Genomic DNA, 26,757 nt, shown 5'->3' on the forward strand with positions numbered 1-26,757 from the left:
AATTTCTGCTTATAAACTCTGATGAACAGTGTGATCAGTGACAGTGTATTTTATTGAACTGCTTCTGCTGAGAAATGTGACTTGTTGCTGTGTGTACCTGCTCAACATTGCTGGGTACCACTGATGGACTGTTTCTACTGAAAAGATGTCACCTGTTGCTGTGTGCACCTGATCAACATTGCTGGGTGCCACTAATGGACTGCTTCTACTGAAATGGTGTTACTTGTTGGTGTCTGCACCTGCTCAACATTGCTGGGTGCCACTAATGGACTGCTTCTACTGAAATGGTGTTACTTGTTGGTGTCTGCACCTGCTCAACATTGCTGGGTGCCACTGATGGACTGCTTCTACAGAAAAGATGTCACCTGTTGATGTCTGCACCTGCTCAACATTGCTGGGTGCCACTGATGGATTGCTTCTACTGAAATGAAGTCACCTGTTGCTGTGTGCACCTGCTCAACATTGCTGGGTGCCACTGATGGACTGCTTCTACTGAAATGAAGTCACCTGTCGCTGTGTGCACCTGATCAACATTGCTGGTGCCACTAATGGACTGCTTCTACTGAAATGGTGTTACTTGTTGATGTCTGCACCTGCTCAACATTGCGGGGTACCACTGATGGACTGCTTCTACTGAAATGAAGTCACCTGTTGCTGTGTGCACCTGATCAACATTGCTGGGTGCCACTAATGGACTGCTTCTACTGAAATGGTGTTACTTGTTGGTGTCTGCACCTGCTCAACATTGCTGGGTGCCACTGATGGACTGCTTCTACAGAAAAGATGTCACCTGTTGATGTCTGCACCTGCTCAACATTGCTGGGTGCCACTGATGGATTGCTTCTACTGAAATGAAGTCACCTGTTGCTGTGTGCACCTGCTCAACATTGCTGGGTGCCACTGATGGACTGCTTCTACTGAAATGAAGTCACCTGTCGCTGTGTGCACCTGATCAACATTGCTGGTGCCACTAATGGACTGCTTCTACTGAAATGGTGTTACTTGTTGGTGTCTGCACCTATTCAACAGTACTGGGTGCCACTGATGGACTGTTTCTATTGAAAAAATGTTACTTGTGGTATTTGCACCTGTTGACCATTGCTGGGTGCTACTGCTGGAACTGTCAACTGCTTATTCTTGGGCTATGGAAAGCGTTTATGTGAATATTTGTATAAACTGATTTATTGTGTATTACTGTTTGTGGAAAGTTATGAGACTCTTACCTGCACATATTCGTCATTGCTGACGCTATTGATTGAACTGTTTAACCACATAATACTTGTATAAACTGTTATGTGAAGTTACATGTATGAAAGAATTTGTATTGCTTACTGTATTCTATATAATAGGTTATTGAAAGGTCAGTGCAAAGCCAAAATTTTATCTAGTTATATGATATTTACGTATTAATATTATCTTTTATTTTTGTCTGTATTTTTTTGACGAATTTGGTGGTATTTTCACCACCAATGCTGGCAAAAATACCATCAAATTCTAGCCGTGGAGGAAGGGCATATGAAAGGTGGCTACACTGAGCCACAGCGCCAGAGATCGCTAGAGAGCATTGTTCCGCCGCCTCCACGGGCTGTCATTATTGAGATGTGCTAGAGGTCAGTGCTTGTCCAGGACTCGTAGTAGTCAGTTCGTGTTCAGATGTGCTAGTAGGGAGTGCTTGCTGAGATGTGATACTGAAAAGTTCTTGTTGAGATGTGGTAATAGCGAGGCGGTGTGGAGCTATATTGTAATTATGAGAGTGATTTTGGTCAATATATGAAGGTAACGAAACTTGATTTATTTTTCATTATTTCCATGTTTTAAATAATGTGTCATTACAGGTTCAGTCAACAAAGCATCTGGCTTGTGTTCTTGGATTAGAGTGTAATTGTGGTTCTCTTGAGTAATTATGGTATTTGTATTTTCTTTAATTAATTCAGTATAATGTTATTTAAAAATTGTTGTGTTGTTGAAGAAGAACCGTGCCAGATGCGTACGTTGAGTCACACTCCCACACACAGAACAGTTACTCTTGTGCTTGTTGTTGCGTTGGTTTTATAGTTGCTGGGGGCTTAATTAATTAACTGTGTTAATGAAAATTTCCATTTCATTCTTTGTTATTGTTCTAAGCAGTCAGATTGCGTAACAATAACAGTCAGGGCCAACCGTTACGAGACTTCGTAATCGGACAGACAGCTACTAAAGCAAAAAAAAAAAAATTAAAATTATTTGCATTAATATTTTTATTAAGCCCCCATGCAATGTTAGATTGTTCAGACGAGAATATTACACTTCTCTCTTATTACAGTTCCTGTTAAAGACAATTACACTCCTATGGTTCATTTAAGTCGGCCCATCATATATATCGCTGAGCCCTACAGTAGTTTAGTTCACGGTACTTATTGATCACGTCACGGGTCTATTAAAAAGTGCATTAATGTAGATTACAGATTTCACCTGAAAATAATGACGTATTACAATTTATGAGTTTCGCAGTTAGATGTGCTCGTATTGTTGCGTACAGAATGCACATGACTGTGGGGTGAACCAACACTGAGGGTGCACTCGAACGTAGACATTACTCGAGTACTTTTCAACTATCGACTGGCAATTCTGAGTGACGTCCCAGTGCTTACAGACTGACGTAAGAGAAAACCGTTACTTTGAAAACTAGGATGTTCTTTTGGTCTTCAGTCCAAATACTGGTTTGATCCAGCTCTCCGTGCTACTCTATCCTGTGCAAGCCTCTTCAAAATCCCTCTGAATCTTCTTACTGTATTAATCTCCTGGTCTCCCTCTACGATCTTTACCCCGACGCTTTCCTCCAGTACTAAACTGGTGATCCCTTGATGTCTCAGGATGTCCCCTACATAACGACACTACTTTTCTTCTATCTGTGAATCTCCTCGGTTACATATGTGAGTGCCATATTGCCAATTATGGTAAATTTCATGAAATCATTAATTAGTGCATTAACTAATCAATGGTGTAGGTCATATTGTAGTGCGAAATTAAGGCAACAAAACTATGCAGTGTGGTCATAAACAGTGTGAAGAACCTGTAAGCGTGTTGCAGGATAGGCTGTGCTGAGAAAGAAAGAAAAAATGCTCTATGGTGTGCCAAGTCAATTAGCACTGAAGTTAACTAATAAGGCTGCTGCGCACGCAAATTAAAGTGGCCGACCAGACAACTAGCGTTAACTGTCCTCAAGGCGTAGACGACGGAACAGGAGAATTCTCAGCCTTTGGCTCGGATTCGATCCTCATTACCATCAAAAGTGCAATTCTTGTATCGCTCCCTTATTCGGCTTCAAGAAACCAAACGAAGGACATGTTTTGCAACACCGTTTAATGCAGGCCACATGAATTTGTTGGCACAACGGCCAGGTTGGCTAACTTCAATGCTAATCAACTCGGAAACCGGGAACGTATCGAATTCTTTTCTTGAAAATTGTTACTCAGCACTATCTACCCTGGAAGATTCTTACAAGCTTTGCGCATTGTTCCTGATCAATCCGTATAGCTAACGTCCGGAATCTAACAGTTATTACAACATCTGCTCTGTAAAATAGTACTTGCTATGAGCTTTCAAGTTAATTTCTATGGAGAAAATAAATTGTACATACTTTAAAGTATTTACTGGAACTTGAGAATGCTATTCTTTCAGGTGGTTTAGGTCACCTTTCTCAAATATAATTACTCGTTCGTAGGATTTGGCATGTAACGAACTAATACTTTTAATTAACAATGTCCTAATGAAACCCAATTACAAAAATGTAATCGGAACACTTTAAATGAGGATCTGAATAATTAATTTAAGTGAAATTAAGTCTGAATAGAAGCGTGAGGTTTTAATATAGTTATTGCATGTCAACGGATAAATAAATTGAAAATTACATGAAAATAAAAAAGTTATTTAGGGGGCTAGAAAAACGTAACAGATGGAGAGGATCCAACTGGTACGTCACGACGATATTGCATTTCCAAAGGCACGGGCACTGTGGCAAATACAGCTGTTATGAAATACATGAAATGTATTCACAGTTGTGAATATGGACAACCAGCCGGTGTATAATGGAGTGGCTCGAAAGCAGATTTTTCGGTTATTGCGAACGGTCCCTTTATTATTAGGCTATCCAAACACGCTTCACGGTCAGACTAAAACTTCCATATGTCGTCAGCCAAGTGTCTACAACTGCCACTTCTACATCCATTGCGTGTATTCCCATACAGAACAGGCATTTTAACTGAAAGTCGTTTGCTTGGTGTCAGTGTACAAATACGGTACTGCAGTACTCGTGACCATCGGAAGTAAGATGCAATATTCCTTCTGACTTGAATGCGTATGAGCAAACGTTTTCACTTGCCACGCAACAATGGGCAGATTGTACAATTCATGCTCCGTAGCAATTGCTTCGGTTTGACATTCTCTAGATGCGTGTAGCTAAATGTATAATACTTTTCATATCACTACTGAGTATTCAACAAGATCACTACGTAACTCACATATTTCAGTCTCTCGTAATTCGTTCTTATCTTTATTATAAATTCATGTTAATGCATGAAATTTTGTCACATTTTTACCTGATTACAGACGATTTTAGGCAGAATAAATTGTGTCTATGTTATACCCACCCTCGATTACTGAACAAATAGGTTAATTGACCAGTGATGTGTGCAATGAATAATACCTTCTTCGGTTACAGACTGTCAACCAGACCAATGAATACCATCAGGATCGAGAGGTTGTACCAGCTTTTGAGGACATCATGGATGTCATTGGTTCTAGAGGAAAGTTCCAGAAGAGATTAAACACTGTTTTCATTTGCTATGGCACAATCGTCAATGTGCTGAGCTCGCAAATGTACAATTTCGTTATGCAAACTCCTGATCACTGGTGTCACGTCCCTGGGAGAGAGTTCACCAACTTAACGCTTGATGAGTGGAAGAGCGCCACTATACCCAAGTAAGATATATATTTAGATATAGTCCATGTGATTTTTATTTAACAGAAGCTGAGAAAATGCGACATCTTAAATCAATAACAGATATATATCAGTAGGAATGCAATAGTGACTCCCAATCAGATTTGACCTTTGCCTGTCAGGTCGCCTACATGGAGAGACAAATGCATGACGTCATTGTATCCTGCCCCCCTCCTAAGCAACGCCCCTCGTAAGCCATGCCCCATTCTCCTACCCACACCCTCTCCTCCTCCCTTATTAAGCTATCCTCCCTTTGCAAACCAAACCCCCCTTTTTGGAAACAGGCCAACGAGAGGGTTTCTAAGCCTCACACATATTTAGCTCTCCCAATAACAGCTCAGTATATACCTGTCCAACCACTTTTCTTAACTCATCCTTAAGCTACACCTCCTATTTTCTTGGGAATGCGTCACTCAGACAGCTTCTAAAACAATGTGCATGCATCTCTCCACCACAGTTCAGTATTTTTCTGCTCAGTTACATTCGTCGACTCCTTCTTAAGTCACACACCCCTTCTTTCGAAAAGCCCATTGCGATGGGAGGGACTTAATATTATTCTCGTCCAGTAGTGTTAGCAATTGCATAGTGTACGCATGGCGTCGAACATATCTGCACCATTGCTAATGTTAGTCCATTTGCTGTATTCTGAGGCCCTAAAATGGTGAAACAAAGAATTTTGCTTAATTTGATATATTTTCTGATTTAGATAAGGCTGTTGCGAGTAGTTTGTGCATTAAAATTTGTCTATTGAACATTCGTAATTTTCTAGTGACCTTTATCTCGTAATTTGAAGTATTACAGAAAAAAGACATGAAGTTACAGCTATTTCCACAGCAAAATCAATAACTTTTTTTTAGCTATATTTGAAAGTATTTGTAAGCGGAACTTAAAAACATTTTTGCTCACTTACTATGTACTATAATTTTGAGGTTCTTAAACCACTCAATTCTAAGTAAAAGGAGCTGAATTTTGATGATGCGATGTGGGGGCTGCATCTGTCATTCCAAATAATGTTCAAGGTATGGTGGGTACAAAAAACGAAGTCTCATCACCTGAAATTTGTAAAAGTGTTTTGGGAACGGTTCACCTTGGCTTACCTTATTCGAACACTGTTTTCCCCCAAAACTTACCAAGGTTAGAGCAAATTCTACAAAAAAGCCATGGATTACTCGATGAATAGGGATATCTTGTAAAACAAAAAGAAAATTGTATATGTCAATCCAAAACAGTTCCAATGTTGATGCTATAGCACATTACAAGAAATACTGCAAAATATTGAAGACTGTAATACGGATGTCAAAGCAAATATATTTCAAGGAAAAGATAGTCATATCAGATAACAAAATAAAAACAATATGGGATATAGTGAAGGAGGAGACCGGTAGAACCAGACATGAAGAGGAACAAATAGCATTAAGAGTAAATGATACATTGGTGACAGATGTGTATAGTGTTGCAGAACTTTTTAACAAACATTTTATAACTGTTACCGAAAAGATGGGGTTTTCAGGTTCGGTAGATGCTGCTATGGAATACCTCAGACCAGAAATTTCAAGCAACTTCCAGAATATGAATTTGACCCTCACTACCCCAACAGAAATAATGTCCATCATAAAATCTTTAAAATCAAAAACATCTAGTGCAGGGCTTCACAACATGCGTGCTCGCGGAGCAAGCTGTGAGCAGCACGGCGCGAGCACGGAGCAGCGTGAGCACACTACCCCCACTACCGGACCAGAGCAGAGAGTGGGGAGAGTCACGTGGGGCACACAACAGCTGCGGCCAGTTAATGTAAATCCGAGGCCACCTGCAGGGATATCACTCAATTATTACTGTGACAAATGAAACAAAGGAGAATAAACACTTGCCACATATTTTTATTAGCTTAGTGTATGCCTCTACATTCGTATTAACTTGTAAACTGTTACACAATAAAAGGTGTCACTTAAGTGTGGGATTCTCGGTTATCTTGTACTTTTTGCCCTTTACAATTGCGTTTATGTTCGGAATAATTGTTCTTGTGCATTGTAGGCGCAGCGTGTAGTTTAAATTTCGATCAGACAATGCGTTTTTCAGGCGCGTCTTGTTACATTTCATTGCAGAGAACAGTTGTTCACAAACATACGTGGAACCGAACATTGATATTATTGTAGGCGCCAGTTTGTGCAAACGAGGAAATCTATCCTGAGGGAAGTGTCTGTAGAATTCCAAAACTGTTTTCTTGTTCTGAAATTTGTCTCTGTATTCTCTGCCACACTGCAGGTCAATAATTTCTAGTTGCAGCTCAGGACGAATCTCTTCAATGTTCGCTGAATATAGAGAGGAAAACAGATCAAAATCACTGTCTAGTGCTATCAGATCTTGAAAGCGTTGATCAAATTCTTCTTTAAGGACAACTAAAGTATGTGAATAACGTTCACAGTCTTTGTGAACATCTTGCATGGATGATAATTTAGGAAAATGAGCTAGATTTCCTGTTTCCAGCTGACTCACCCAAAGTGTAAATTTCATTTTAAAAGCTCGTATGCGATCTATGAAATGAGTAATTAGCAGATCTTTACCTTGTAGTGAAATGTTCAAAGCATTCAGATGGCTAGTTAAATCTGCTAAGTACACGAGATCACATATCCATGAAGCCTCTTTCAATTCAGGAACACACATGTTATTTATTTCCATGAACATATTTATCTCATCTAATAGGCAAAAAAATCGATTTAATAATTCGCCACGACTAAGCCAGCGGACCTCGCTGTAATAAGGCAGGCTACCATACTGGCTTTCTACATCCTCAAGAAAACTTTTAAATTGCCTGTGTTGTAGCCCATGCTTCCTTATATGATTGGTTGTACGAACAACACTCATCACATTTTTTAGAGTGATACTCTTTGCACATAAGTTTTCCTGGTGGATCACACAGTGAAAGCCCCTTATTTCATTCGGCATGGTCAGTTTTTGCATTTTCTCCTTCAACAGCGCAATGAAACTTGATTTTCTCCCTGTCATCGCTGGTGCACCGTCTGTAGACACTGAAACTAAAGAATTCCACGACAATCCTTCCACTTTCTTCAACACTACTTAAAATATCACCTCCGGTTGTAGTGTTCTTCATGGCTACTACATCGAGGAGCTCCTCCCTCATCCGAAGATCTCTATTAACGCCTCTAATAAATATGGCAAAGCTGCGCTGTTCCAGTGATATCAACACTTTCGTCCAGAACTAGAGAATACGCCATAAAATCTATACAGATATTTGCAAGCTAGCTCTGGACGTCGTCTGCCATGTCCTGTATGTGACGCATATTGGTCATGTTGGATAATGGCACAATCCGAAACTGTTCAACTTGAGATGGACACAAATGTTCCGCTGCAACTACCAAACATTTTTATATTAAATCGCCATCAGTGAAGGGCCGCAGGGATTTTGCTAAAAGCAAAGAAATTTTGTAACTCACTCCGAGAGCTGCCTCAGTTGATTCTTCTTCGTCGTCCAGATCTTCTTCGGATAGCTTCCTTTTAAGTTTAATAACTTCCTGTGCACGACATGGTCCATTACATTTTCCACTTCCGTAGTTTTTCGCGTGGTGCGACATATAATGAGGCTGCAAATTAAATTTCCTAAAAGAATTCAGCGTTTTGTGACATACTAAACATTTCGCAACACCATCTTTTTCTGTAAACATACAATTCCTCCTAATGGGGGTTGAACTGCGAAAGCATGGTTGGGGTTACACACCGGCGACTTTAATAGGCACGCCGCGGCCCTATTCAAACGTGCGCGCGCATTTCCCCTCCCTCCCCGCTCCACGACCTTGCTCCTGCTCGGGAGCACGTGCCTGAGCAGATGCGAGTACTCGCGCTCAAAACCGGCCAGTTGTTAAGCCCTGATCTAGTGGGTATGATGAAATATCAACAAAGTTAATTAAAGAATGTGATTCTGAGCTAAGTAACATATTACGCTATCTATGTAACCAGTCATTTATCAGTGGAATATTTCCTGAATGGCTGAAATATGCTGAAGTTAAGTCACTGTTTAAGAAGGGAGATAAAGAAATAGCATCAAATTTCTGTCCAATTTCACTGTTGCCAGCATTCTCAAAAATTTTCGAAAAAGTAATGTACAGTCTGCTTTATAACCATCTTATCTCAAATAACATACTGTCAAAGTCACAGTTTGGATTTCTAAAAGGTTCTGATATTGAGAAGGCTATCTACACTTACAGTGAAAATGTGCTTAATTCATTAGACAAAAAATTGCAGGCAACTGGTATATTTTGTGATCTGTCAAAGGCATTTGACTGTGTAAATCACAATATCCTTTTAAGTAAATTAGAATATTGTAGTATAACAGGAAATGCTGCAAAATGGTTCAAATCTTATATCTCTGGCAGGAAACAAAGGGTGTTATTAGGAAAGAGACATGTGTCAAGCTATCAGGCATCATCCAACTGGGAACTAATTACATATGGGGTCCCACAAGGCTCTATTTTAGGGCCCTTACTTTTTCCTGTGTGTATCAATGACCTTTCATCAGTAACATTACCAGATGCCAAGTTCGTTTTGTTTGCCGATGATACGAACATTGCAATAAATAGCAAATCAAGTGTAGTCTTAGAAACATCAGCTAATAAAATATTTGTGGACATTACTCACTGGTTCCTAGCCAATTCTTTGTCACTAAACTTTGAAAAAACACACTACATGCAGTTCAGAACTTGTAAGGGGTGTCCCACGAGTATATGTCTAACATATGATGACAAGAAGATAGAAGAAGTGGACAGTGTTAAATTCTTGGGATTACAGCTTGACAATAAATTCTACTGGGAGGAGCACACCACAGAACTGCTGAAGCGTCTTAACAAATCTCTGTTTGCAATGCGAATTTTGTCAGACATAGGGGATATAAAAATGAAAAAGCTGGCATACTATGCTTACTTTCATTCCATAATGTCATATGGGATTATTTTTGGGGGTAATTCATCAAGCCAAGCTAAAGTTTTCCGGGCACAAAAACGTGCAGTGAGAGTTATATGTGGTGTGAACTCAAGAACATCCTGCAGAAGCCTGTTTAGGGAACTAGGGATACTAACTACTGCTTCTCAATATATTTATTCCTTAATGAAATTTGTCATTAAAAATATATCACTTTTTCAAACCAACGGCTCAATTCATGGAATCAGTACTAGAAATAAGAATAATCTTCACAAGGATTTAAAGTCACTTAGTCTTCTACAAAAAGGTGTGCATTATTCAGGAACACACATTTTCAATAACTTGCCAGCAGCCATAAAAAGCTTAACAACCAATGAAATTCAGTTTAAGAGAAGCCTAAAGGATTTATTGGTGGACAACTCCTACTCGATTGATGAATTTCTCAGTAAAACCAACTGATTTGTATATATATGTCAGTACATTATAACTTCTGCGCAATTTCAGTGCAGTAATGTATTCACTGTAAATGTGTGTGTGTGTGTGTGTGTGTGTGTGTGTGGATGTGTGTGTGGATGTGTGTGTGGATGTGTGTGTGGATGTGTGTGTGGATGTGTGTGTGGATGTGTGTGTGGATGTGTGTGTGGATGTGTGTGTGGATGTGTGTGTGGATGTGTGTGTGGATGTGTGTGTGGATGTGTGTGTGGATGTGTGTGTGGATGTGTGTGTGGATGTGTGTGTGGATGTGTGTGTGGATGTGTGTGTGGATGTGTGTGTGGATGTGTGTGTGGATGTGTGTGTGGATGTGTGTGTGGATGTGTGTGTGGATGTGTGTGTGGATGTGTGTGTGTGTGGATGTGTGTGTGTGTGGATGTGTGTGTGTGTGGATGTGTGTGTGTGTGGATGTGTGTGTGTGTGTGGATGTGTGTGTGTGTGTGGATGTGTGTGTGGATGTGTGTGTGGATGTGTGTGTGGATGTGTGTGTGGATGTGTGTGTGGATGTGTGTGTGTGTGTGTGTGTGTGTGTGTGTGTGTGTGTGTGTGTGTGTGTGTGTGTGTGTGTGTGTAAGTACAATCTAACTTCTGCACCATTTCAGTGCAGTAATGTGTTCATTGTAAATAAGTTTTATAGTAGTTGTATTATATTTTTATTATCTTATAAATAAATAAAAACCTTTTTTATTTTAATTTCAATGCATTAGTATTTGTAAAATGACTTTCATATATTGTTCATTAAAAAATGACGATCATTCCACTTGGGACCTGTGGAATGGTACATTATCTTATTTGTTTTAGTTGTAAATATTTGTCATGTATTGTTGTTTTTCTGACATGTTCTACATCCTGGAGGACCTCCTCACTACGGATCAATTGGAATGAAAGTAAATCTAATCTTACCAGACACCATTTTGGGAGGGGTGGATGGGCGGTAATGATAATACAGTACGTTGTGCACAAGAAAAATACACCTGACGTTATGGACTGGCTAATATAGCTTTTTAATTCCTTTAGATTTTAGGTATACTGGATATTATGTTCCACTGCGATCACAAAAACAAAATTTCATCGCCTAACGTTGTGTTAGAAGTTTTTTGTTGTGAAGACGATAGTGCGTAATGTTCTACATTGGAAAAACTGTAACTGTCGTTTTCTGGCGAATATGAGTTCTTATTCCCATTTTGTTGGTTTTTCCTGTGGAGCCTAGAAAGGTGAAACATTATTATTTACTATTAGGAGTTTCGAGAGAAAGCAGCATCTGTTATTGCAAATAATGCTCAAGAAACAGTTCATACAATAAACGAACTATCATCAACTGACGTTTTTAGAAATTTTTCGGTAATGGTTCCCTTTACCAAACACCATTTTCGGATAAACGATTGCAGGCTTTCAAACAACTACGCACCCTCCGATCAACGTTGAAATCTTTTAAGTTTTGGCTGGTTTCGTTGTCTAGGGGCTGGGATACGTAGTTGCCGCATTACAGGCCAAATACTGCTGAGTGTACAGCATACGATAAGGATGCACACATGAATCGAATGGTCAAAGGTTTCTATCACTCGGCAGTTGCGAATTATGAAAGTAACAAATTTATAAATGAAAGATTGCAATTAAATAAAATCTGCAGGTACCATCTTAACGACTTTAAATAATGAGTACGATAGTAGAAGTACTTTTGAGAATGTGGTATATTTCTGCAAAACACTTATTGGTGTCGATGGCCCATCAATTAAATAAAATATAAGTTGAATAACAGGGAAACAATAGATTCCTACAGCACGTAATTAGTTATGAACAACACAGCTCGCGAGACATTCATTTCTAAACGCACGCTACGTCTTCACTGTAGAAGCCACGGAATTCTCACAAGTGCACGAGTCGGCACTCCGAAGTTTCTCTATGTGCCGCGACCACGCGCAAACTGCTCCGCTGTCCAAGTCCGACTGTGCGTCCGTCGCGCTGTACTGTCCGCATCCAGCACTCACTCCCGTGTGTTCTGTCCCGTACTATCCACAACCGCCCCGTGTCCTCTCCGGAAACTCGCTTCCATCCAGTCTCCCGATTCACGACCGCTCTAATTGGCTAGCGTCCTCGCGCCATGTCTTCATGCCAACGCACAGTCACAATCATAATGAAACATATACCAAATACTGGATTTACATTTAAATAACTTTAAATTAAATAAATATTCCTATGGCTGGACCATAAACACGCTCTAACACACATTATTAAATACATAAACAATGAAATAAATATATATCAAAAGAAAAGAAGCAAAAGGTAGGCCAAGAGCCTAATGTCTCTGTGCTTTCTAAAACACAGTAAATATTTAACCAATTTCTTCATGAATATTATCTATCGGGTATAAACAAAGACAAAGATGAATAAATATATTTATAAGCATGTTGCTAATGTTTTTTCGTGTAACTGTGGAGTACTTATGGCCTGACGCGATCGATAATAATCGGCTGCTTTGAGCTCCAATAATTCATGTACTATTCAAGTTACATGCCTGTAATTCATACCAATTTAGGTTTACAGTAATAGCTTTCTAAAGATATGGCGATCGACAAATTCGGATGAAGCGTTTACATTTTGGAAATTCGTTGCTGGGTGTTACTTGTATAATTCATCGTCAGATACTAATCTTTATTCGTTTAAAGATGCTGGAATTCTGATTACAGCATCATAATCGTCGTTCAAATAATAGTAATGTACATGTTTCTTCTTGAGGTATCATGATTCATCTGTCTACTATTAATTTCTATAGGAACTGTGAAATGTCTGCCATTATTTAAAATATCGGGGCGCCAATGTTTCGAGTCTGCAGTAGGTGTAGTGTGGTGGATAAATAAGGGAAACAACTCTTCGAATCCTCAAGTCTTTTGGGGCAGCAACCTACATTCATGAGGGTACCAGTTGGCAGTAATGATTCTGACAGCAAAGCTTAAAGTGATAGTGCGGCTCATGACACAGAAGTGTAACAGAAGAGAATGCACGGTCAGCTCGGGCTCTCTGCCGCCATTAAGCTACATCTTGCCAGCTAAAAGGTACTGCAGATTACCTGAAAACTCTACCCAATATACATCTTGGAAGGCAAAATTAAACAGACGTACGTACACAGATAATTCTGTCCACAGGCGTTACCTTTCTTATTTTTCGTCATATTCCACACTTCAGCCGTCTAAAAGTATTACTAACATGACTAGTAGATATCAAAATTAATTAAAAAAAGCAACGCTTAAGAATCTACAACCGATGTAGTTCACGGGTGTCTTTCCCACTGTCTTACACACTAAATACGCGCAACAATGTGACCAAAGCAACGAATTAAAATTTCACAGCTACCAAATAAACTGTTCTACCTATGAAATAACGATCGCTAACGAGTCAGAAACAACCGCTTCCTAATGAAAGTGTCACGACTTACTCATTGCCGTCATTGATTCCATAAAATAAAGTTATGTACCAGTCTGTTTTCTGTTATCTCGTACCTGCTGCACCCGTTTTTTTTTTTTTTTTTTTTGGTCACACTTTAATTTTCTCTAACAAGAACCCCTTTAGTGCGAGGTCGCAGGTTTTTGGTAAGACTAATTTGAAAGTCTTGTGTTAATAATTATGACGTGACAAATAGTGGCAGCTAATGACTCACCATGTACGTCAGGAGGATCACATAAAATTACTGTCCAGAAGTTGCAGAGATCAACCTTCTATGGGATGTATGTATTACACTTCACAAAAAGGACATCAGCCGGCCGAAGTGGCCGTGCGGTTAAAGGCGCTGCAGTCTGGAACCGCAAGACCGCTACGGTCGCAGGTTCGAATCCTGCCTCGGGCATGGATGTTTGTGATGTCCTTAGGTTAGTTAGGTTTAACTAGTTCTAAGTTCTAGGGGACTAATGACCTCAGCAGTTGAGTCCCATAGTGCTCAGAGCCATTTGAACCAAAAAGGACATCGTCGACATTCAAGAAATTGTCAGAACAAACCATTAACTTGCACCATGAACACAGAATTGAAAATGGCGTTCCACGGAGATCACAAAAGTTCACATCAAGATCGAACCGGACTGCTTGGGAGTTACAAACCATGGAGGACGTTCAGAAAGGTATCCACTTTTAAGGAATGCATATAGAATCATACTGGTGTAACGGGGTGATGAGAACTGATGGAATGTGATGGTATGTAATCGAATGCGAAACTGTCTGCCTTATAGCTGATGTGAAACTGGCTAAACTTTAATGCATAGTTAGACATAGTGCGATAATATGTGGTTCAGACACGGAAAAAAAAACATCCAAAGGCTGAATTTGTCATGTTGTTCCAGGTGGTGTGATCTGCATTGTCACGCACTTTTCACTAGTGATAGTATGCCTTAAAGAAGTATGATTCTTATACGGAGACCAAGAATCAAGCGGAAGCAAGTTATTTTGATCAGCTATGGCCCAAAAGTAGTACTCATACAGTAGATGTATTTTCCTTAAGCCCATTTTCCTACTCTTGCTTGCTGTGACATAAATATTCACTGCTGCCCTTCCAAGATCACCCACATGAGGAGGAATCGTATGTGCCAGAGCACCTCAAATTCTCGAAGCACAGTAAATAACTTTCCAGCCAATTTATCATCCACATTAACAGACACAAAAATTGTATACAAAATGCAAGGCCTTGATGTTCGTTGATATTAATACAACTCCCTTGGTACCTCTAATTTCCAGAGTTCCTTTCAAATGCATTTCCTCTTCAAATCCCGATTTGTCGAAACTGGGAAAAAATTCCTTACTGAATGAAGTTTATCTGATCTATAAATTTCTGGGCCGATTCCACATCGTCAAGTTGATTCTTTGTTTGAAATTCCGTCATATTACGTCTTCCAGTTCCGCGGCACAATTTGAAGTTACGCAGCGAACCACTCCTTCCCTTAAAATCACTGTAATATAAGTCACCCGAAATTTGGTGCGGATAACCTAGTATGTTACCGTCAGGCATATCTTGTAAATTTCGTCGAGCATCCTTGAAACGCTCAAACATCTGTTTTTGTTTTTGTAACAAGTGCGCCTTGTCCTCTTTTGAATATCCGTTGTTTTTGTTACACACTACCCGGTTCTACTGCTGCAAGCTTACTCGAAAGCTATTCATAATTTTTTTTTACTATGCTGTGGATGATTTTTCAAATACGTAAATATGTTTTAGTACCCGGCACTCGTTGGACAACGATTGTCCTTTATTGCGTTTCACTATAGACGGGATTTGTGGCTCTCTGTCCAAGGGATGATTAACTACATCGCTCGATACCTGTTTCAGTATCACTTTCACTTGTTAAGCATGTATATGAAGATTGTATCTGTTATTTCGGACACGTCCGAAACAATAGATACCATCTTCATATAATTAAGGCTAACCGGTCATTGACCTCCTCCTTCTGTGCTGGATGCACACGCATTGCCCGAACTCTTACGGGACTCGGTAAGATTGTCTGCCGCCAGTAATGAGTGTAGTGGGCAGGTGCACTACGAATGTAGTGTGTGGACATCAAGTTGGTAATGTGGGTCTCACGAGGAGCATGGAGGGGTTAATCCCTGCAGTCGCACTATTCTCCGTGCCCTCGGTGGCTCAGATGAGTAGGGCGTCTGCCATGAAAGCAGAAGATCCAGGGTTCGAGACCTGGTCGGGGCACACATTTTCAACTGTCCCCGTTCATGTATATCAACGTCTGTCGACAGGTTAAGGTCTTGATTTAATTATCATTTCATGTTAAGCATGTACCTTCATCACTGTACTCCTGATGTACATTGTCCACACAGGCGAGCGTGTACGACACCACACAAACCACTGACTCATCTCGCAGAAGCGTTAATTTTCATATGCCTCTTCCTGCTCAGGCTGTGAAATTCGTTTTGTTCCTCTCTGACGAAATGTCGATAACTTCTGTTGTAGATACAATGGAATATTTGCTTTGTGTGTCGTCCCCATTGCTCTGTTCTGTATTAACACCACTAGCACAGTAGCACGATTGTGAATTACTCGTCAACTAAGAAGTTCAAATACGCCCCGTAACCTCATGCTGTGCACACCAGTGGATGCTTCCAGTCCCGCCACCTGTGCCATTAAAAGGCTATATTTTGGTTGCATGAGGTACGAAATGCTGTAAAAACATTATAGGCTTTTTGTGACCTAGCATTCATAGGGTTTCTTGTAAGAATTGTAATTGAAAGTGGAGATGAAAAATTCTAGTTTAACACTCAAATAACTTACGTGTTTACTGCCAGGTGATGTCGTCGACCACCGCCCATATTTCGATATGAGCACACCCTGCCATTCTCAAGGCACAACTGCAAGGAGGAAGCAATGTGCAAGGGAATTTTATACCTCGGTTCACAGAGGAGAAACAAGGAAGATACCACACACAAACAAGTAACAGCTGAGTCAACACACAGCCAAAGACAACCAACATCAGAAATATCGATAGTGATTGGTTCAAATGGCTCTGAGCACTATGGGACTTAACATCTACGGTCATCAGTCCCCTAGAACTTAGAACTACTTAAACCGAACTAACCTAAGGACAGCACACAACACCCAGTCATCACGAGGCAGAGAAAATCCCCGACCCCGCCGGGAATCGAACCCGGGAACCCGGGCGTGGGAAGCGAGAACGCTACCGCACGACCACGAGCTGCGGACATCGATAGTGACTATAAATCAAGAGGTCAGGTTGCACTAATTGAGTCCCTCTGGTTTTTTTTAATGAGAGAGAGCCGGATTCCAAGCAGCATTTAAACAAAATCCATCATCTCTATTTATAAGGTTGCTTGATAGTCTGATTTCAACAGCTTCCTTAATAACACTATCCCAATAGCTGGACGTGCAAGCCAGAATCTCCGTGTTGTTGTATTTCATAGGATGACTGGTGTCAAGGCAATGTTCTGCAATAGCGGATTTGCTCGGGTGTTGTAAGCGTGTGTGACGCTTATGTTCAATACACCGGTCTTGCACGTTCCTGATTGTCTGACCAATATATGACATGCCACAACTGCAAGGAATACGATAGACACCAGCCTTACGCAAACCAAGATCATCTTTTACGGACGCCAACAGGGCCTTAATCTTAGAAGGTGGTCGAAAAACACATTTCACATCATATTTCCGCAAAATACGGCCAATCCTCTTGGAAACGCTTCCTGCTTAATGCAAAAAGGCCGTAGACTTAGGTGCCCCTTCGTTGCTATCGTCACTCACCCGTTGCATAGAAGGCTGATAGCGCAACGCACGTTTGATGTGGCTCTCACTATAACCATTCTGACGAAACGTGACTTCGAGATGTGATAGCTCAGCTGCCAAACTATCGGAGTCTGAGATACCTTGGGTTCTGTGAACCAAGGTACGAAGTACTCCTTCACACTGAGCTGGATGGTGACAACTATCAGCTCGCAGATACAAGTCAGTGTGAGTAGGCTTCCTATAAACAGAACGTCCCAACGTACCATCAGTCTTCCTTCTGACCAACACATCAAGGAAGGGAAGGCATCCATTCGGGTGGATTGAACTCAGGTGATGCAAAAACCGGTTTAAATTCTCACTACCATGAGGCCAAACAACAAAAGTATCGTCTACATATCTGAAAAACACGCAGGTTTCAAGGTCGTGACTTAAATGCACGTTCCTCAAAGTCCTCCATAAACAAACTGACCACAATAGGTTTAACACTGTCCAATTAAAACTATAGTTCCAAGGTCTGAGAGTCCCCAATTGCATTCGTTAATGTTCAAGGGTGCTCACCTAGTCATGGCACTGGCCAGTGTGACGCACTTTGTGTGATGGTTGATGGCAGCAATGTGTATGTGGGTTGTGTGGACCTTACGTAGCTAACAGGAAAAGCATTGAAGCGGAAAATGGCACAGAGGTCGTTGCCAGGACACTCAGGCAGAACAGCTCTTGGCAGGCTGCTTTGACATATAGTTTGCAGGTGATCCTCATGGAGGTGAGCGTTGTGCACCATACAACTGGGCACCAGGATTCCCGGTAACAAGAGGCTGATAGGGCGACAAGCACACAGCGCAAGTTGAAAGTGCTGCTACAAGGGCGGTACAAAGGGCTACAGTATATGAGTCGCATGGCTACAGGTTACAGTGGGCTGGTGCGGCCATCGTGAGGCCAGCACCATTTTGTCGACAGGTTGGTCACGGAATGAGGCTACTGGAGTATGTGACTAAGTGGCAGTAAGCAACATGATCTGCAGCAGGGGCAAATACAGCAGATGAGCCACTTTGCTACAGGTTGCTGCAACCTGATGTAGCCATGACAAAGGTGGCCTGAAGATGGTGATGGGTCAGCTACAGAATAAGGTTGGTGGCGTGAAATGGGGCACATGAGCAAGTGGCATCAAGCAGCATGGTCCACAGCAAAGACAACTATAGCAGATGGGCTGCATGGATTCAGATTTCAGAAGGCGGTTGCAACCGTGGCGAGCAAAGTGCGATGGTGGCGATGGAGGGGGCATGGCATGAGGTTGGTAGCGTCAAATGGGCACATGTGTGAGTGGCTTGAGACAGCATGGTCTACGGCACAGACAGCTAGAGCAGATGGGCCACATGGCTGGAGGTCGCCATGGCGAGGAGACCACGATGCTGGCAGCACTGTGGCTGGCAGCTAAGCCATGCACTGATGAGCAGCTTGCCACGGTGCGACTGGCATGGCAAGCAGGTGTTGAGGGGTGCAGCCATGGGGCATTCCTCTGGCCAGCAGCATGCCGTAACAATCAGTTACAGTGCACTGATGCGCTCTGCCCTCCAGGGGAGGCACTGGCAAGCAGCTCACTTCCACGATGACAGCAGGTGACGGGCTTGTGCTCAGCTCACAAACAGCAGTGTGGCTGCAAGTTAGGCTCTGCCCCTGGCATACTGGAATGCGCTAACGAGGTGCATCTCAGGCCACACAGGAAGGCATGACCACTAAACGCCTGGCTTGGACAGAGTAACAGCAACAACTATTATAACTGGCCACAAAGTTTTGAATTTGAACCAAAATTTCATGGTCATCCTCCATACTGAACAATGGGTTAGATTCTGATTCTGACACCAGATGTGCAGGATGCAGAACAGGAGCATCAGAAGGCAGGTGGGGAAATAGATTTAAATGAAGAATACTTGATCTGTAGTCTTGGTTCTCAGAATATGGGAAAGGCTTCCCTTGGGGCACAGATAAAGGTTGATTACCAGTCTAGGTGTCTGGACAAAGATGAACTAAGTAGGTTGCGGGACAGGTATTGGTTTAGTTTTGTGAGAGTGGTGGCTGGTACTGGTGAGCAGGACCATGTATGGACGGCAGGAGTTGTCCGTTCATGCCGAAGTCTGTATGTATCACAAGAGAGAGAGGCAGCTGTGCTTCTCCCATCGAGACTCTCCAGCAACCACAGACATGACCGCCATATTCATGTCCCCCATTGGCTAAACGGTGGCATGGGTACGCTGGTTTGTTGTGCAGAGACGCCGTTGTGGGTCGTGTGATGTTGACTTTAGTAGCTTCCTCTTAAATGAATTGCTTCTGTCCTGAGGAACAAGTTTGAGTGGCAGATAGGCATAGTTGAAATTATAATGCAAGAGAACTTGAGCCGGCCGGTGTGGCCGAGCGGTTCTAGGCGCTTCAGTCTGGAGCCGCGCGACTGCTACGGTCGCAGGTTCGAATCCTGCCTCAGGCATGGATGTGTGTGATGTTCTTAGGTTAGTTAGGTTTAAACAGTTCTAAGTTCTAGGGGACTGATGACCTCAGCTGTTAAGTCCCATAGTGCTCACAGCCATCTGAGAAATTGAAAGACTCAAAGAAAAATAAAATATGAAATTTTGCATGAAATTTCCTTACTATCTGAAATAGGCTGGCCATTCTGTACTGAAATTAGGCGACAGTGTGGGAAACAACTTCAACTAAACGAAAAACTATGCAATTTGCACATGTACTACTTACATCTCTCTCTTCACCTCCCTCTCTCTCTCCCTCTCTCTCTCTCTCTCTGTCTATCTCTGTCTGTGTGTGTGTCTCTCTATCCCCCTTCCTGCATCCCCCTTCTCTCTCACTCTCTCTCACTTACGCGCTTACGTTATATTTAAGAAATTTGTCTCTGACAGTTATACTTCCACTTCATTCAATTGCGTTTTAGTGAGATTTATTATTCTTGAGTAAAATTTGTGTTTGAAGTTTTGACTGTGCGCGCGCGCGCGCGCACGCACACGCACACACACACACACACACACACACACACACACACACACACACACACACACACAGTGAAAACTTCCAACACAAATTTTACTCAAGAATAATAAATCTCACTAAAACGCAATTGAATGAAGTGGAAGTATAACTGTCAGACAAATTTCTTAAATATAACGTTAACAAGAACAAAATAACAAATGCAAACATTAGTTATATTTTAGCATCAGAAGGAAAAATGCTGTATCAATAACAAACTAATCTGCGAACTGATGGTAAAATCAGTAAATGATTTACTCAAAAACAAGAAAACTCAGAGAAAGATACAGAAAAGTAACAGACAAGCACATTAAAGAAATAAAACTATAGGAAAGGGATTATGGAGGATAAGACATAATTACAAAAACGGACAGAAGTTATATTGTAATGGTCACGGATTTAGAGTAATATATAGATAAAACAAATACGAAACATATAAGAAAAAATATTGTTGAAGAACTAAAGTTTGTCGAACTATTGGTCGTCAAAAAATTACTCACAAAAACGATAAAAAAGTCGTCAACACAACAGCAGAGAGGCCAGGTCCAAAGTACATAAAGAAAATACCCCCATGAGATCAGTTAACAGTTTCAAGAATGATGCCACCTGCTACATGGAAAAGTTCACACATTAACACTAACCTCAGCATTAAATACTACAGAGAAAACAGAAGTACATAAAGCTCCTTCACATTAACGTAAAATATAAAAGATAAAACGATCGGAAAAGAACAACTGACAGGAATCCCAGAAATCTCACAAATCCAAAATACTGCTACAGATCAACTAATATGAATCATGAATTTAATCACAGAGCAAAAGAACAGTCAATATGATAAATCATATGCTTACGGTGGAATGGAAACTTGTGTAGAACATAGCTGGAATGGGGTCTGGCTGGTGGTTGTGCAGCCATGGGGATGAATTTAAGTATTAAATTATTAAACATAAAATACATGTGAGCAACAGCATGCTGTTACACTTTCAGTAAATTAATATATCCTCCTGTAGCTCCTAGAAGTACCTGAGCAGGGCTCAAACCATTCAGTGCAGCCGATATCTTTCACACAATCAATAGAATTAAAATCGAGCCTTTGCCATTAGATACGTAATCGTGTACTAACATTCACAATTTACAGAGCATGGCCCTCAGCCATAACCACTAGTGACAATGGAGACAACTTATGCAATTAAACATAAGAATACCAGTCAAGTCTTAGATTTATCTGGGATGAGGTAAATAGCATATAAATACACATTGGTCTACTGCTACTACTTCCACTAGACAGCGACCACACAAGCTACCCACACACTACACCAAAACACCGACACAAATATCTTAAAAAATCTAATATATTAACACACACAATTGATTCTGTAGTTCGAAGAAGGGAACTAATCGAAAATCTCGTTTTTTGAGTAAATACAAAAAAACTTTCGCCTGTTCTTAATTCTAATTTTGTCTTAACCAAACAGTTACATAAGATTCTTTACATTAGACTCCTATATCAGAACCTTAGGGCGATGAATTGTTCTGAAGGAGGCGTCACAATATTAAAAACCGAGAATTTGTTCCCTTCTTCAACCTGATCATGAATTAAGCACTAAAACTTCATATTACAACATCAGAATCAGTTACATTTTCACAAATCATTTAAAAAATACGACATATGCAAGAAACATCTATACTTCTCACAGATGTTGAAAGCCTTATCTGTGAAATTTATTCTGAAGACCATCAATGCGCTTCATTTTCTCCGCCCTCGCAGTAGCTGTTGTTGGTCACATCAACACCGCCTCGCAAAGTGGCCAGTTCTCATATGGAATGTATGTAACTGTCTTGGGTACATGTTGTACCTTCATATCTTGTATCGGGATTTTTTCACTGCACACGGTTTCCGATGGAATGTGGGGCATCCTGCATTGTTCTCTTGCGGTAAAGCAAATATTTTTCACCAAAATATCACACAACGCAGATACAGGTAATTAACCCCTGCCGAAGGAATATTGTAACTGCCTGAACCTGTAAATCTAAAATGGGGACTTTTACAGGAACTTTGTTGATTATTTGTGGAATTAAGGCCACCGAGTGTTGAAATCCAGTGTATTTTCATCAGAGATTTGAGTAATATTGCATCTTATTTTCCTTGTCAATTGCATTAAATCAGTGTATTGTTGTGGTATTTCAATTCTGTGTAGTCGATTGATTTTCCTTTCCACAGTCCCAAAATTGCGATTACCTCGAAGAAAGGAGTGCCCTCGCTTTGGGAGGTACTAACGTATCACATTTTTGTGAATCGACAAGTAGCTACGAATGCAAGGAGGAAGCGCACTGAAGTGGTGTTACAGTTTTGACCTTATCAGATGCCTCTGAGAACATGAAGTTATTTAATCTCAGGGTTCAAACTGTTTATTTGCAACAGCAGCATGCTACATACTTCGTCAGGAAATGTGGCCAACAACAAAAATCATGGCATCGCATTAGAAACTCCAAACAAACACGATTTTGAAACATGTAGCTTATCTAATACATCAATAACTTTTTCTTCATTTGCTTCTATGACGGATATGTAAACTGAGACGTTCCAAATTAAACACAAAACAATGCCGTGATGCACTGAAAACGCGATGTATTAAAAAACTGAACAGCAGGTAGGACCACCAGCTCAGAGGGTGAACGAATTCGAAACTGCAGTGCGTTCCGTTCTTCAAACTGCCGAGTATTTTCCAAGTCTGATTAAGCCAGCAGATGAGTAGGTTTTGTTTCTCCGTTTTCATAACTCATTTATAGCTCACAAAGTGCGTCTGTATGCTAACACACTTTTAGTAAAACAAAACAAACAAAAATCTATTTTCCGGCACTTTCATTCTTCAAAGTATCTATTCAATTGAACATTCGCATAGAACAAATAAGATAATGAATTCTTTGTATAATTGTGCCAACAACTGATTTAAGCTCACTGTGTAGTTTAAACAAAAGCATTCTCGACCAAATAAAATTAGTTAAGTTCACAGCCTGTCTAACATTCTGCGTGGTGTCTGTTTGTTCTAAGTCGTTTCTCCCTACCGCTTTCGCGCAACGACGCTCTGAGCGTGTCTTTTTAGGGAATTGACTAGTTTGAACCTAGGACCTGTTACTGATAAGGAGACGCCAGACCACACATGACATGTAGAGTTCAGAAGAGTTTAGTGAGACTAGTGAGATGATATAACCAAATACTTAATGATTTCAGCGTCAGCTCCACTGCACTCCCTGTAGAAGAATCTTAATACTAACTAAATTTAGTGGAAGGGGTTCAAGGCTTTCCTATTTTTAGTTAGCTGGTAAAATAACGTCGAAAAAGCAGTTAAGTTTACCATTGGAAATTTTATTCTACTCACAAAATATTGTTTATAAATTGCACTATTGATAAAAGGAAATGTTTTAATACAGGATAATGAAAACCAACTGCGTTCAACAAAAATGTGAACGAATATTCCCTGAATAGGTTTCCAAGTTCTACAATGGATCGAAGGATGACCTAGGACATATCACATCTATAATCTAGGTTTAAATTAAGTTTCACAGAAGGGAAAACTATCAAAATGGTCTACAGTGACCCTCAATTATCTTTAATTACTTATCTAACTTAACGTAAATTACAGTGGCTTCTCAATAATTATATAACAGAAAAATCATCGCGTTTCAGTTTTTTACTTCAAGTAGCAAATATGAACACCATGAGATTTAATTGACGATCGACACTAGTATTACGTAAAAAGGGGGTGTAACTGATGAGACTTCTGCAGTTCTGAGTGGAGCTTTATGCGCTGTTATGCGACATCGCGTGCGTTCATTACCTTGTCGTTGGTTAGGCAGTGTCAGGGGGCGGCGGGTGGCGCAGCTCCATGCAGCTCACCATCTCGGAAGCAACTCTCTCCTAACTTCTCCTTACTACAATTTACTGAAGTTGGTTTAAAAAAGCTATCTGGCTGTTTTTCAACTGACCAATCAGGGTCTCAATGTTAAACTTAAGCTCCGCCTACAAAAATTCTATCTATCCAATGAGAAACGTTATACTTTTCGTGGTGGGGCAATGTTTTTAACGTTTGCAACGTAACAGAGACGCGACAAAGTCTCATGCTAAAACTTGCAGCTGGTGTGGCCCTTTTAGTGTTATCGTAAGATCTATACTGTTCTTCTGGAGGGCTCTATATTTTAACATGGGCTGGGGGGTGGTCCTGGCGGTTGGCTGGCGACGTGGCTGTCCGTCCCTTATCGTAGGGCATTCTAGCTTAACACGGTTCTGTTCTCGGCTTCTGTTCTCGTTTCTCCCCTCGGATCTGCGTCTGTCTCACAGTGGGAAGGTATGACATGCATTTAGGCATTCTTGTGTTAGTCTGTGGTATTCCATTTGCTCACTCGTTAATAGTATTACTTTGGTTAAATTTAATGACACGATTTATTCGGAGCTATGTGACACTGCTGGATTTGCTTATCATGTCAGGGTTTCCATGGAAGGTGTTGGATTTGCCTGACACCTTACACCTGTAGTTCAAGAAGCTAAACTTCTCTCACTCACTGTGCACACCTGCACGCTGCATGTTACATCAGCTGCCACGTAGAATGTTGTTGCTGGCAGATACACCAAAGGCACCACTCGCACAAAACACAGTGCACTCTGTCAATCTTAAAAACATCAGGGTGCAACTATCAGCATGAAATTCACTCAGGTAGTACTTCAGCTTCTCGAGGATCTTGCACTTGGCTCAGCCAAGAACTCGCTCGTTTGTCTCCGTGTAACTTCTGACTGGATCCAGCAGTTCCCCCTTTTGAGGCACTACTTCAGGAGCAGTGCTTATTTGGCTGGCTGCGCGAGACTGGGACTAGGTGCGCCGCAAATTGCCAAATTCCCAGTGCAAAGCGCACTCTCACAGATACTAACAAATATCTATACAAATCACGTTGGAAATAGAATTTTTGCAGAGATGACAGAATCAGAAACAAAGTCTTACACTGGCATATACACTATGATCAAAAGTATCCAGACACCTCCAAAAACGTACGTGTTTCATAATAGGTCCATTGTGCTGCCACCTACTGCCAGGTACTCCATATCAGCGACCTCAGTAGTCGTTAGACATGGTGATAGCAGAATGGGGCGCTCCGAAGAACTCACGGAATTCGAACGCACTCAGGTGATTGGGTGTCACTTGCGTCCTACGTCTGTACGCGAGATTTCCACACTCCTAAACATCCCTAGGTCCACTGTTTCCGATGTGATAGTGAAGTGGAAACGTGAAGGGACACGTGCAGCACAAAAGCGTACAGGCCAACCTCGTCTATTGACTGACAGTTGAAGACGATCATAATGTGTAATAGGCAGACATCTATGCAGACCGTCACACAGGAATTCCAAACTGCATCAGGATCCACTGCACGCACTACGATAGTTAGGCGGGAGGTGAGAAAACCTGCATTTCATGGTCGAGTGGTTGCTCATAGGCCACACACCACGCCGGTAAATGCCAAACGACACCTGGTGTGATGTAAGGAGCGTAAACATTGGACTACTGAACAGTGGAAAAACGTTGTGTGGAGTGACGAATCACGGTACACAATGTGGCGATCCGATGGCAGAGTGCGGGTGTGGCGAATGCCCGGTGAACGTCATCTGCCAGCGTGTGTAGTGCCAACAGTAAAATTCTGAGGCGGTCGTGTTATGGTGTAGTCGTGTTTCTCATGGAGGGCGATTCCACCCCTTGTTGTTTTGCGTGACATCACAGCACAGGCCTACACTGATGTTTTAAGCACCTTCTCGCTTCCCACAGTGGCAGAGCAATTCGGGGATGGCGATTGCATCTTTCAACACTATCGAGCACCTTCTCATAATGCACGGCCTGTGGCGGAGTTGTTACACAATAACAACCCTTTAATGGACTGGCCTGCACACAGGGCTGACCTGAACCCTACAGAACACCTTTCGGATGTTTTGGAACGCCGACTTGGTGCCAGGCCTCACCGACCGACATCGATACCTCTCCTCAGTGCAGCACTCCGTGAAGAATGGGCTGCCATTCGCCAAGATACCTTCCAACCCCTGGCTGAACGTATGCCTGCGAGAGTGGAAGCT

At 41.3% G+C, this 26,757-nt stretch overlaps 1 protein-coding gene across 2 annotated transcripts in view; it reads left to right on the top strand.

Moving 5' to 3' along the window:
• Positions 1-26,757, top strand: part of LOC126253071 (solute carrier family 22 member 7-like) — a 561,992-nt gene that overhangs the window by 435,123 nt on the left and 100,112 nt on the right. Inside the window, exon 2 of one of the 2 annotated variants that reach the window (XM_049954161.1) lies at positions 4,700-4,959. The exons of the other annotated variant lie outside the window; for it this stretch is intronic. Within the exon in view, the coding sequence (XP_049810118.1) occupies positions 4,700-4,959 (260 nt within the window). The remainder of the gene's footprint in view (positions 1-4,699; positions 4,960-26,757) is intronic. 2 annotated transcript variants of the gene reach the window in all.

The sequence above is a fragment of the Schistocerca nitens genome, chromosome 4 (genome assembly GCF_023898315.1).
Source record: "Schistocerca nitens isolate TAMUIC-IGC-003100 chromosome 4, iqSchNite1.1, whole genome shotgun sequence".
Taxonomy (NCBI): domain Eukaryota; kingdom Metazoa; phylum Arthropoda; class Insecta; order Orthoptera; family Acrididae; genus Schistocerca; species Schistocerca nitens.